This window comes from Xenopus tropicalis, chromosome 5 (genome assembly GCF_000004195.4).
Source record: "Xenopus tropicalis strain Nigerian chromosome 5, UCB_Xtro_10.0, whole genome shotgun sequence".
Taxonomy (NCBI): Eukaryota; Metazoa; Chordata; class Amphibia; order Anura; family Pipidae; genus Xenopus; species Xenopus tropicalis.
The window spans coordinates 161,105,595-161,119,431 of NC_030681.2; the positions used below are offsets into that span (position 1 = coordinate 161,105,595).

Genomic DNA, 13,837 nt, shown 5'->3' on the forward strand with positions numbered 1-13,837 from the left:
AAACTCCGCCTCCTTCTCTGCCCACGTTGCCTGGGCATCGTTTCCTCGTTGGCGCTGAATTCTGTAGAACTTACTGTATGGGGGGGGGTGTCTCTGGGTTTCTGATTGGGAGCTCACGTGCCGACAGTTACCCCGAGCTAATTGTATTCTGGGAGTTGGCAGAGTGACAGTAACTGGGAGCCCTGCGGGCGGGTAAAGGGCACCCCCCTTTCTCTTACCCGGCACCCCCCCTTTCTCCTGCCCGGCACCCCCCCCCCCTTTCTCTTGCCCGGCACCCCCCCCCCCTTCTCTTGCCCGGCACCCCCCCCTTCTCTTGCCCGGCACCCCCCCCCCCTTTCTCTTGCCCGGCACCCCCCCTTTCTCTTGCCCGGCACCCCCCCCTTTCTCTTGCCCGGCACCCCCCCCTTTCTCTTGCCCGGCACCCCCCCTTTCTCTTGCCCGGCACCCCCCCCTTTCTCTTGCCCGGCACCCCCCCCCCTTTCTTCTGCCCGGCACCCCCCCCTTTCTCCTGCCCGGCACCCCCCCTTTCTTCTGCCCGGCACCCCCCCTTTCTCTTGCCCGGCACCCCCCCCTTTCTCTTGCCCGGCACCCCCCCCCCTTTCTTCTGCCCGGCACCCCCCCCTTTCTCCTGCCCGGCACCCCCCCTTTCTTCTGCCCGGCACCCCCCCTTTCTCCTGCCCAGCACCCCCCGAGGCTCAGTGGGGGGGGGGGGGGCAGTCCATAACCATTTAGTCAGGTTGGTAGGTTCTGCTTGGTTTGGATCTTGGGGACCCCTCAGTGCCGGGCGGTCAGGCCTGGGGGGGTGCAGGGCTGTAATTGGTGCATTTGTTGTATTTCAGCTGCTGTTGGAACAGGAATATGTTTGGAAGGTTCAGCAGGAGCCCCCGGGTCCCCTATAGAGTGATGGGCCCTTACTGGGGTTCCTTGTGCGACCCCCCCCCCCCCCCCCATTTATTCTGCTTTCAGATCTGCACGGTTCTGCCTCTCAAACCCTCCATACAGCAATAAACAGCGCTTCCCACCCACCCCCAGCAGAGGGCGCTCTCCGCTTTCCTTCCCATTCATTCCCACCATGAACTGTCAGTTAGAACCAACTCAGCTGCATTGTGGGAGATTTTATATAAATTTGACATAAATATATAAAGTATAAATACACCTACGGCAGGTCTGGTACCTCCCAGCATCCTCTGGGGCCCTCATTCCCTGCTCCATTTTTAGTTTTTTTTTATTAACAAATCATTTAATTCAGATTTTAGGAGTGTCAGCTCCTCGTAGCGATGCCAGAGCACCGGCCCCATTATCTCTACCTGCCCCGGCGGCTAATACTACATTTAGGGGCCCAAAGTACCAAAAGTACCCCCCCCCACCTGTGCCCACTGCGGTTTCTCCCAGTACCAGCCCAGTCTGACCTACTGGTTCGTTGGCACTGCCCTCGATAGTAGCAACCACTTGGTAATTGGTTGCTATGGGTTACAGGACTGGGGCAGTTAGCCCGGCATGAAGGCATTTACCCCCCATGTTTGTACAGAAGTCGCTCAGTAGATTTGTTATTATTTCAGTAACGATGATGTATTGCCCCCCCCCCCCTCTCTAATGGCCCCAAACAGCGCATATAATGCCCCTGGATCCCCATTGGCTGGCACCCTGTGAATGGGCAGCTGTGTCCCACAATGGCGGCCCGGCCCAACTCTGCTTCTAATTGGCTCTTTAATGGGGAACCACAGTGGGGCCCTGGGGCTGCGGCGTTTTTATTGGTGTTTTAATTAATATTCAGGGGAAAATAACGAGCTCTGTATAAACACGGAGCTTCTGTCGTACCGGAGCCGCCGTAACCGCAGCCGCGCATCTTGTTCCCATCAGCCCCGCCCTGCCCCCAATACATGCGCCAAAACCCAGTTATAGATTCGCCCAATCAGCTCCTTCCCTGCAAAGATACCTGATTATTATTAACCTGGAAAATGTGTTTCTGTTCCCACGAATCTGCTAATATCCTTATCATTTACAGTAGGGGGTACATTATCCCTTATAATACATGAGTGATACTCAGAGTTCCCTGTATAACTCAGCCTGCAGCCTTGTGCCTTTATATGGGGGGCACAGAACCCCTCAGTGACTGCTAATATCCTTATCATTTACAGTAGGGGGTACATTATCCCTTATAATACATGAGTGATACTCAGAGTTCCCTGTATAACTCAGCCTGCAGCCTTGTGCCTTTATATGGGGGGCACAGAACCCCTCAGTGACTGCTAATATCCTTATCATTTACAGTAGGGGGTACATTATCCCTTATAATACATGAGTGATACTCAGAGTTCCCTGTATAACTCAGCCTGCAGCCTTGTGCCTTTATATGGGCACAGAACCCCTCAGTGACTGCTAATATCCTTATCATTTACAGTAGGGGGTACATTATCCCTTATAATACATGAGTGATACTCAGAGTTCCCTGTATAACTCAGCCTGCAGCCTTGTGCCTTTATATGGGGGGCACAGAACCCCTCAGTGACTGCTAATATCCTTATCATTTACAGTAGGGGGTACATTATCCCTTATAATACATGAGTGATACTCAGAGTTCCCTGTATAACTCAGCCTGCAGCCTTGTGCCTTTATATGGGGGGCACAGAACCCCTCAGTGACTGCTAATATCCTTATCATTTACAGTAGGGGGTACATTATCCCTTATAATACATGAGTGATACTCAGAGTTCCCTGTATAACTCAGCCTGCAGCCTTGTGCCTTTATATGGGGGGCACAGAACCCCTCAGTGACTGCTAATATCCTTATCATTTACAGTAGGGGGTACATTATCCCTTATAATACATGAGTGATACTCAGAGTTCCCTGTATAACTCAGCCTGCAGCCTTGTGCCTTTATATGGGGGGCACAGAACCCCTCAGTGACTGCTAATATCCTTATCATTTACAGTAGGGGGGTACATTAGGTCCAAATTCTTCTCCCCCCGTGTCCATGCTGTGGGCAGTCTCGGGCCGGTCTCGCTCCGTGCAGCTGTCTCTGTGGCACCATTAACCCTCTGTCTCCCAGAGAAACATTCAGCGTCTGCTATAAGGGCCCTTTTGGCGTAGCCCCCCAGCATCAGCGCGGCCCCCCAGGGAGACATCACAGATACAGGTACAGCAGGTCTAATATGGGGCACTTGTCCAATCAGCTGTGGCAGATATAATGAGAGGGGTGGGGCAGGGGGTAAATAAGTAGGGTGAAGTTGCCCCAGTTCATTGGCTGCTTGGAAACAGCGGGTCAAACCGCAGCTCTGGTTCCTCTTAGTAAATACTCCCCAGATTCTCCAGGGTCCGACACATGGCACTTACTGAGCCCAACTGGCACCTCCGCAGCCAGAACCATATGAACCTCCACCTCTCTGTGCTTCTCGGCCCAAATTCTCTTCTCTTCCGGAACCGCTTTCTCTTCCGGAACCGCTTTCTCTTCCGGAACCGCTTTCCCTTCTCTTCCGGAACCGCTTTCCCTTCTCTTCCGGAACCGCTTTCCCTTCTCTTCCGGAACCGCTTTCCCTTCTCTTCCGGAACCGCTTTCCCTTCTCTTCCGGAACCGCTTTCCCTTCTCTTCCGGAACCGCTTTCCCTTCTCTTCCGGAACCGCTTTCCCTTCTCTTCCGGAACCGCTTTCCCTTCTCTTCCGGAACCGCTTTCCCTTCTCTTCCTGAACCGCTTTCCCTTCTCTTCCGGAACCGCTTTCCCTTCTCTTCCGGAACCGCTTTCCCTTCTCTTCCGGAACCGCTTTCCCTTCTCTTCCGGAACCGCTTTCCCTTCTCTTCCGGAACCGCTTTCCCTTCTCTTCCGGAACCGCTTTCCCTTCTCTTCCGGAACCGCTTTCCCTTCTCTTCCGGAACCGCTTTCCCTTCTCTTCCGGAACCGCTTTCCCTTCTCTTCCGGAACCGCTTTCTCTTCTCTTCCGGAACCGCTTTCCCTTCTCTTCCGGAACCGCTTTCTCTTCTATTCCGGAACCGCGTTCCCTTCTATTCCGGAACCGCTTTCCCTTCTTTTCCGGAACCGCTTTCTTTTCTATTCCGGAACAGCTTTCCCTTCTCTTCCGGAACCGCTTTCTCTTCTCTTCCGGAACCGCTTTCTCTTCTGTTCCGGAACCGCGTTCCCTTCTGTTCCGGAACCGCTTTCCCTTCTCTTCCGGAACCGCTTTCCCTTCTCTTCCGGAACCGCTTTCCCTTCTCTTCCGGAACCGCTTTCCCTTCTCTTCTGGAACCGCTTTCTCTTCTATTCCAGAACAGCTTTCCCTTCTCTTCTGGAACCGCTTTCTCTTCTCTTCCGGAACCGCTTTTCTCTTCCAGAACTGCGTTCCCTTCTATTCTGGAACCGCTTTCCCTTCTCTTCCGGAACCGCTTTCCCTTCTCTTCCGGAACCGCTTTCCCTTCTCTTCTGGAACCGCTTTCTCTTCTATTCCAGAACAGCTTTCCCTTCTCTTCTGGAACCGCTTTCTCTTCTCTTCCGGAACCGCTTTTCTCTTCCAGAACTGCGTTCCCTTCTATTCTGGAACCGCTTTCCCTTCTCTTCCAGAACCGCTTTCCCTTCTCTTCCGGAACCGCTTTCTCTTCTATTCCAGAACAGCTTTCCCTTCTCTTCTGGAACTGCTTTCTCTTCTCTTCCGGAACCGCTTTCTCTTCTATTCCAGGACAGCTTTCCCTTCTCTTCTGGAACCGCTTTCTCTTCTCTTCCGGAACCGCTTTCTCTTCTATTCCAGAACAGCTTTCCCTTCTCTTCCGGAACCGCTTTCTCTTCTATTCCAGAACAGCTTTCCCTTCTCTTCTGGAACCGCTTTCTCTTCTCTTCCGGAACCGCTTTCTCTTCTATTCCAGAACAGCTTTCCCTTCTCTTCTGGAACCGCTTTCCCTTCTCTTCCGGAACCGCTTTCTCTTCTATTCCAGAACAGCTTTCCCTTCTCTTCCGGAACCGCTTTCTCTTCTATTCCAGAACAGCTTTCCCTTCTCTTCTGGAACCGCTTTCTCTTCTCTTCCGGAACCGCTTTCTCTTCTATTCCAGAACAGCTTTCCCTTCTCTTCTGGAACCGCTTTCCCTTCTCTTCCGGAACCGCTTTCTCTTCTATTCCAGAACAGCTTTCCCTTCTCTTCTGGAACCGCTTTCCCTTCTCTTCCGGAACCGCTTTCTCTTCTATTCCAGAACAGCTTTCCCTTCTCTTCTGGAACCGCTTTCTCTTCTCTTCCGGAACCGCTTTTCTCTTCCAGAACTGCGTTCCCTTCTATTCTGGAACCGCTTTCCCTTCTCTTCTGGAACCGCTTTCCCTTCTCTTCCGGAACCGCTTTCTCTTCTATTCCAGAACAGCTTTCCCTTCTCTTCTGGAACCGCTTTCTCTTCTCTTCCGGAACCGCTTTTCTCTTCCAGAACTGCGTTCCCTTCTATTCTGGAACCGCTTTCCCTTCTCTTCCAGAACCGCTTTCCCTTCTCTTCCGGAACCGCTTTCTCTTCTATTCCAGAACAGCTTTCCCTTCTCTTCTGGAACTGCTTTCTCTTCTCTTCCGGAACCGCTTTCTCTTCTATTCCAGAACAGCTTTCCCTTCTCTTCTGGAACCGCTTTCTCTTCTATTCCAGAACAGCTTTCCCTTCTCTTCTGGAACCGCTTTCCCTTCTCTTCCGGAACCGCTTTCTCTTCTATTCCAGAACAGCTTTCCCTTCTCTTCTGGAACCGCTTTCTCTTCTCTTCCGGAACCGCTTTCTCTTCTATTCCAGAACAGCTTTCCCTTCTCTTCCGGAACCGCTTTCTCTTCTATTCCAGAACAGCTTTCCCTTCTCTTCTGGAACCGCTTTCTCTTCTCTTCCGGAACCGCTTTCTCTTCTATTCCAGAACAGCTTTCCCTTCTCTTCTGGAACCGCTTTCCCTTCTCTTCCGGAACCGCTTTCTCTTCTATTCCAGAACAGCTTTCCCTTCTCTTCCGGAACCGCTTTCTCTTCTATTCCAGAACAGCTTTCCCTTCTCTTCTGGAACCGCTTTCTCTTCTCTTCCGGAACCGCTTTCCCTTCTCTTCCGGAACCACGTTCTCTTCTCTTCCGGAACCGCTTTTTCTTCACAGAACAGAAGTCAAAAAAAATTTAAGCTTGTGCTTCTATTTAACCCTTCGGCCGAATCTTTCACAAAGGATTCGGGGTTGAACTGAGCCCCAAAATAATGGATTTGGTGGATCCCTAGTTTGGAGGTGAGGGGGGGGTCTCTGGGGAGGGGCAGGAGGAGGAGATCTCTGGGGAGGGGCAGGAGGGGGGTCTCTGGGGAGGGGCAGGAGGGGGGTCTCTGGGGAGGGGCAGGAGGAGGAGGTCTCTGGGGAGGGGCAGGAGGAGGAGGTCTCTGGGGAGGGGCAGGAGGGGGGTCTCTGGGGAGGGGCAGGAGGGGGGTCTCTGGGGAGGGGCAGGAGGAGGAGGTCTCTGGGGAGGGGCAGGAGTGGGGTCTCTGGGGAGGGGCAGGAGGAGGGTCTCTGGGGAGGGGCAGGAGGGGGGTCTCTGGGGAGGGGCAGGAGGGGGGTCTCTGGGGGAGGGGCAGGAGGAGGAGGACTCTGGGGAGGGGCAGGAGGGGGGGTTAGAAGATGAATTTTTCCCACACTAAGTGAATATACTGAGACCTGTACATGAGTGGAAGGAGGGGCTCCAAGTTTCTCTTTATTTATTCTGCCATGGCAACCATAAGGGGGGACCTGTGACTGTGGGGGGGGGGGTTACTAGGGGAAGGTTTGGCAGAGGAAACGCTGAGAAAGGTCCGGCTGCCAAATATTTTGGCTGTAGGAAGAGACCAATGGGGGTGGGGGTTAATGAGTCGGGAAACACAGAGATGCGCAGCCTATAGACACAGTGTGTGGGGGTCGGAGGGAGGGCCCCCACATGGGGGGGGATCTCTCAAGCAGCTTTCAGGCCGGTGTGGGGGTGCCGCCGTGTGGGCCGGGGAGTAAAGCGCAGAGTAAATATGTGGATTCAGCAGAACCGCCCCCCCCCCCCCCCGGGCCAAACAGCTGCGCCGCTCACAGACCAAACAGCCAGAAGAGCTTAAAATAGTCCCCCTGTCCCATTGCCAGGAATTGGGAATAGAGTTCCGCCTCCCAGAATGAACTAAACCGGGAGGTGGGGGGGCAGAGAGCACCTTTATCCTCCCCCCGGCCGAGCTTAATAACCTGCGAGGATGGGCCTTATTCCCACTCAGGCAGCAGAATGGGCCCAATTGTCCTGCAGAACCATCTGTTACCTGGCTGCGCTCCATGTGCGGGGGAGACGCCCTCCCGGATAAATTGCCCCTTTCATGGGGTTTCCATGAGCACCGACTGCGCCAGGGAGTTTACTGGGGGCTTTGGGGAACCTTCCCCCCCCCATAACTAAAGTGCTGAGCCGGCCTGTCTGGCCCACATTCTGCATCATGGCCGACCCACATCTGGGGCCCCCCCATCAGTGCCAGGAGCTACGGGGTTATATGGGGAGGTGCCCCCTAACTGGCCTTCAGGCTGGGCCCCCTTAGCCCATAACAAGGTTACAGATATATAGAAACATTGGGGTAACAGTCACCCCGCTATAGTTCCAGGGGTACCCAGGGCACAAATAAGCACTCACCCCAAATCCCCCCCTAACTGGCCTTCAGGCTGGGCCCCCTTAGCCCATAACAAGGTTACAGATATATAGAAACATTGGGGTAACAGTCACCCCGCTATAGTTCCAGGGGTACCCAGGGCACAAATAAGCACTCACCCCAAATCCCCCCCTAACTGGCCTTCAGGCTGGGCCCCCTTAGCCCATAACAAGGTTACAGATATATAGAAACATTGGGTAACAGTCACCCCGCTATAGTTCCAGGGGTACCCAGGGCACAAATAAGCACCCCAAATCCCCCCTAACTGGCCTTCAGGCTGGGCCCCCTTAGCCCATAACAAGGTTACAGATATATAGAAACATTGGGGTAACAGTCACCCCGCTATAGTTCCAGGGGTACCCAGGGCACAAATAAGCACTCACCCCAAATCCCCCCCTAACTGGCCTTCAGGCTGGGCCCCCTTAGCCCATAACAAGGTTACAGATATATAGAAACATTGGGGTAACAGTCACCCCGCTATAGTTCCAGGGGTACCCAGGGCACAAATAAGCACTCACCCCAAATCCCCCCCTAACTGGCCTTCAGGCTGGGCCCCCTTAGCCCATAACAAGGTTACAGATATATAGAAACATTGGGGTAACAGTCACCCCGCTATAGTTCCAGGGGTACCCAGGGCACAAATAAGCACTCACCCCAAATCCCCCCCTAACTGGCCTTCAGGCTGGGCCCCCTTAGCCCATAACAAGGTTACAGATATATAGAAACATTGGGGTAACAGTCACCCCGCTATAGTTCCAGGGGTACCCAGGGCACAAATAAGCACTCACCCCAAATCCCCCCTAACTGGCCTTCAGGCTGGGCCCCCTTAGCCCATAACAAGGTTACAGATATATAGAAACATTGGGGTACTAGTTTTAGGGGTACCCGGGGTCCCAGTTAGTAATTATCTCCTCATTCGCAGGCACAGGCCACGGGATCCCCTCACTGTTCCCCAAGTCACGGTTCCAATCGGCCAATGCCCATGCCCGTCAGATCCACCTCGGCCGGCTCCACCCCCACCCATGTACCTCAGGATTCCTTCGCTGGTTTGGGAGAAGTACAAGATGCCTTTGCACAAGGTGAGTGCTGCCCCCTGCTGAATGAGATTAGTGAGTACGGACACATGGGGGGCCCCTTACTTACCCCACTCTCCCCCCCCCCCATGTCCCTCAGGTACAAGAAGAAACCTCCGCAACGACTTATTAGTAGCAGCCGATTCCATCACCAACACAATGTCCTCGCTGGTCAAGGAACTGCACTCAGGTAATTGCCCCTGGCTCCCCTACCGTCCCCCCTGGGGGCAGGACTGCCTATAAATGCCCCCAGTATCTATGAGTTTAACCCCTTTCTTTCTGTTGCAGCTGAGGAAGGCGCCGATGATGAGGAAGAAAAGATACAGAATGGGAAAGATCGCGGTAAGAAGAGACCATGTGACCCCCATTAATTCAACTCATAACGACCCCAATTAGCCCCCCCTCCCTCGTTACCCCCCCTTTTGTGTCCATTGTGAATCCTCCATTGATTTCAGCTTCCCAGCCGTGACCCCACTGTCCAGTTACAGGCCCCCCAGTGTTGGGTTTGATATTGAACCCCAAATCTATCTATCCATTGTAACAATGATAAGTCACCCCCCCCCCCAAAGAATGATCCGGTACATTGGCCAACAGTGATCATGTGACCCCAGCAAGTTCCTCCGGATCTATCGGTGTTTCAGGCTTTGTTACTGGGTCAGTAAAACCCAAGTCCTTATGGGCGGATCCTTCCAGAAATTCCACCTTCTGTGGGAGCTTCAGCCCTTCCTGCACTGTATAGATATAAATATGGGGGACTAGAGCCTATGTGGGGCCACAGCAGTGAATACACAGGGCGGTCTCTCTCCTGCATGGATCATTGGCCAAAGTGGCGCCACCTACGGGCACTGATTCCCAGAGTACAGGAGAGCTGCCCGAGCAATGGGCACTATCCAGAACCAGAAGGGTGATCCAAGGAAGTGCGGATCCGCTGGTTCTTCTCATCCCACTCTGGTCCCTTGGTCATCAACATACAGAGCATCAGCGTCCAATCAGAATTCATCTCCAATCATCCTCAACCAGTTAGCAATTTCTTTACTCAACCCCCACATGCTAAACCCTGTCATAGTGCCCTCCCATTTTGTAGGTCTTATATAACAGTGTTGGACTTTGGGGGTGTCCAATCTGCACTGTACGAGGCCGAGCCAGTAACAGAGATGTTGGCAAGGAACGTTTGTTATAGCAGCTTTGGGAGGTCCATGATGGAGGCTGGAGAAGGCTCTCTCTGTAGGTCTCTGGAGAAGGCTGTCTCTGTAGGTCTTTGGAGAAGGCTCTCTCCGTAGGTCTCTGGAGAAGGCTGTCTCTGTAGGTCTCAGGAGAAGGCTGTCTCTGTAGGTCTTTGGAGAAGGCTCTCTCCATAGGTCTCTGGAGAAGGCTGTCTCTGTAGGTCTCAGGAGAAGGCTGTCTCTGTAGGTCTCGCCGTAGGGCCGTGCCCTCATCTCACTCTTGTTCTCTTTCCCAGGCACAGTGACTTCTAAAATCCCCATGTACTTCTGAGAAACCATTCCAACCGCCGCCATCCGGCGGCGACGGAGCCGGTGAGGTAGACGGGCTCGGGCAGAAGGGCACAGACATTGTACCTTTGTTAGTGCATGCTGGGATCTCGGTGTGACATCCTGCCGTCGTGATCCTGCCACGCCCATGAAGAAGCTTGAGAGAGAAGGCGTGTGTCAAACATGCACCAGACTGAGTGTGAGTGTGCGCTTGTGAACCACAGAGAGTGAGTGTGAGTGTGCGGCTGATGAGGCTTTTGTAATGTTGAACAAATCTGCTGCTTTATTTAATTTATTCATCCCGTCCATGAACGAGAGGCCCGGGACACTGTGAGGCCCATTCCGGGTCGGGCCCGGTGGCACTGGAGAGAATATTAATCGGCCGATCCATTTGTGCTTGAACCCCGGGTTCCCCACCGACGGCTCATTGTCCATGTGATGTTCAGGTTCCCATGTAGGCTGAGCACTTACAGATTAGACCTAGATTGGCCGACGCCCTCAAATAAAATTATCCAATAAATGTATGAGACCGTTCCAGCACCGGTTCTGTACTGTTATGGGGTGCACTGCCCCCCACACTGACTGACAGGTAAGAACTGGGGGGGGTATGAATTCCAATGCAATAAGCGCCCACAAGGTGGCAAATCCAAATATAATGGGCACTGAACCCCAAACTAAAGGGTACAATGTGGGCACCGAACCCCAAACTAAAGGGTACAATGTGGGCACCGAACCCCAAACTAAAGGGTACACTGTGGGCACCGAACCCCAAACTAAAGGGTACACTGTGGGCACCGAACCCCAAACTAAAGGGTACAATGTGGGCACCGAACCCCAAACTAAAGGGTACAATGTGGGCACCGAACCCCAAACTAAAGGGTACAATGTGGCACTGAACCCCAAACCAATGAGCTGGCACAAGGTACTGAATGACACACTGGGTTAGGCACCAAAACCCAACATAAGTGGTAGGAATGAGGTGCCAAAAAGAACTGGTAGGCATGAGGCAATGAAACCCAACAGAACTGGTAGGCACGAGGAGCTGAAACCCAACAGAACTGGTAGGCACGAGGAGCTGAAACCCAACAGAACTGGTAGGCACGAGGAGCTGAAACCCAAAAGAACTGGTAGGCAGGAGTAGCTGAAACCCAACAGAACTGGTAGGCACGAGGAGCTGAAACCCAAAAGAACTGGTAGGCAGGAGTAGCTGAAACCCAACAGAACTGGTAGGCACGAGGAGCTGAAACCCAAAAGAACTGGTAGGCAGGAGTAGCTGAAACCCAACAGAACTGGTAGGCACGAGGAGATGGAAGCCAAAAGAACTGGTAGGCAGGAGGAGATGGAACCCAACAGAACTGGTAGGCAGGAGGAGCTGAAACCCAACAGAACTGGTAGGCAGGAGGAGCTGAAACCCAACAGAACTGGTAGGCACGAGGAGCTGAAACCCAACAGAACTGGTAGGCACAAGGAGATGGAACCCAAAAGAACTGGTAGGCAGGAGGCGATGAAACCCAACAGAACTGGTAGGCATGAGGCGATGAAACCCAACAGAACTGATAGGCACCAGGAGCTGAAGCCCAACAACAGGAGGGAAAGAGCAGCCTTGGGCAGTTAATTTGTTTCCGGTTGGCCAGTTTGTCCTGCTCCTACGCCCCCCTCTGCTTTACACCCACAATCACCTTTATCATTAATGTTCCCTGAGGGGTCACTGCCTCCTGGGATAAGGGGGAACAATACAACTCTGGGCTCCGGGATTTCAAGGTGCAAAAATGGCCGATTTCTGTGGAAATGAAGGATTAGAGCTCAGTAATAAGGTGTATTGTAGTTTGATAAATAAGGATAAATAGACCTACAATCGGTGACTCTGGGGTGTCCTTCGGTGCCTTCCCGCTGTAACCAGTAGGGCCTTTCTTTTATTCCAGATGTTCCAGTTCCTGGTTCATTTATTGTGGAATGTTCTAGCGACTGCACCAAAGGGGCAGCTCTGGGCAGTTCAGCATTCGGTTGCTGGGTTGAGTTCTACAACACGTTACACAGCCAGGACGTATCTTCTAGAGATGGTTGGGTGGAACCTGATGTGGGATCTCAGTATCTTCAGAATGTTCCATTCTATGCTCTGGAACGATAGAGGGGCAGGGGGTAATTGAGACGAGGCTTCACATTCTCTGTATGAGTAAAACATCAATTCCTTCACCAATGAAATCTTCTGGGATCTCCCCCTAACGTGGAACTGAGGCTGGAGATCCCTTGTAGGTCCCTCACTGAATGATAGGAGATCTGCAATAGATTTACTTTTGGTCCCGGACCATCAGGTCTGGTTCTCTAGTGGCTAATGTGGCCATGATGGAGCCACCACTTGGGTCCAAAGTTCCTGGGGCACATTCATTCGCCATTGGTCCCTCCAGCTGAGAGACTGAGACCCAAAGCATGTGATTGGCCTTGAGGAAATACCTGCAGGGAGGTGGGAGATCCTGACCCAGTGACAGAGCATGCACGGTGCCAATATGGGGGGGTTGGGAGTTTTCCACACAGGGACATTTGCTGCCCAACCCAAATACACAGAAAGTAACGAGACTGAGCGGAACCGGCTGAGCAGTATCACCGTAGCAGCCATGCTGTTCCCCATGAATGAGATATTGGGCAGCACTTGGCCCAAACTGCATTTCTGTTCTCACATAACAATCCCCCCCCCCCCAAGGCAGATCCCAGGGCCCATGTTCATAGCGGGTCTGTAGGATTAGAACTAACAGGCTTGAGCCACTAGCGCAGCCCCTGCAATGAGTGACTTATAGGCCCCCATTGGTCACACTGCAAGCGGATCCGCTATTCACACACCGCACTCCTGGGAAATATGGAGCCTGCAGAAACCTGATCTTATGATCCCCCCCGGGGGATTGGCTGGGGGCAAATCGGGGGCCAACAATAATTTTATTATCCCTAGTGGGGTCTTGTTAGCAAGTAATGCTCTTGACCCCCTCTGTCCGTGTGTTCTCATAAGACAGGCCGCTCCCCTCATTGTGTCACATGGTACATTCCCAGTAGGGGGCGCTGTTGTATTGCTGCGCAGGGAAAGTTGTAGACATGGGGGTAAGTGCTGAGAATGTTGCCAGTAAGTAGGGGGTGATGCCCCCTGATACCATCATCTTTGGGGTCCTTGTGGCTTTGGGCACTTGGTTCTCAGAACTGAGTAAATTTGGACTCATAAGAAATTTTCAGAAAATCAAAACAATTCCTTCCTAATTACAAAGGGGTTCTGCTCTGGGTCAGGGAGGGGGCAGCACTTAGTTACCCCCCCCCCCCCCCCATTTTTGCTCTCACAGAATTCATGGTCTCATTCAGCCCCCCAGCTAATGTCAAGCTCCTACCCCCACCCCAAGCTCATAGTGCCCCACTCTCACTTCAGCCAGTAGGGGTCACTTATACACCCCCAACCGCTGCCCCCTTGCTATGTGTTCTCTAGGGCAGTGGTTCCCTAGGGGGGGCCTTGACTGAAGGGACTCAGAAGGCCATTTTGGGTAAGACTTCTGAAGAGCACATCTCCATGATATACCATTAAGCCCAGCTTGAAGGCCATTTGGAGTGGCATATGCCCTGAACCCCGGCATCCGAGGAGCCACTGGGGATGAGGAACATTGGCTTCCATTGTTCCTAGCGCTGTAACTCTA

At 52.9% G+C, this 13,837-nt stretch overlaps 1 protein-coding gene across 7 annotated transcripts in view; it reads left to right on the top strand.

The window, feature by feature from the left end:
* dtnb (dystrobrevin beta) overlaps window positions 1–10,709 on the top strand; it is a 108,020-nt gene extending 97,311 nt beyond the window's left edge. For all 7 annotated transcript variants that reach the window (XM_031901904.1, XM_031901907.1, XM_031901906.1 and 4 more), the window contains 4 exons: window positions 8,532–8,688; window positions 8,783–8,872; window positions 8,971–9,024; window positions 10,142–10,709. In XM_031901904.1, coding sequence (XP_031757764.1) covers window positions 8,532–8,688; window positions 8,783–8,872; window positions 8,971–9,024; window positions 10,142–10,176 — 336 coding nt within the window. In that variant the 3' untranslated portion in view covers window positions 10,177–10,709. The remainder of the gene's footprint in view (window positions 1–8,531; window positions 8,689–8,782; window positions 8,873–8,970; window positions 9,025–10,141) is intronic.
* Window positions 10,710–13,837: the final 3,128 nt, after the last annotated feature.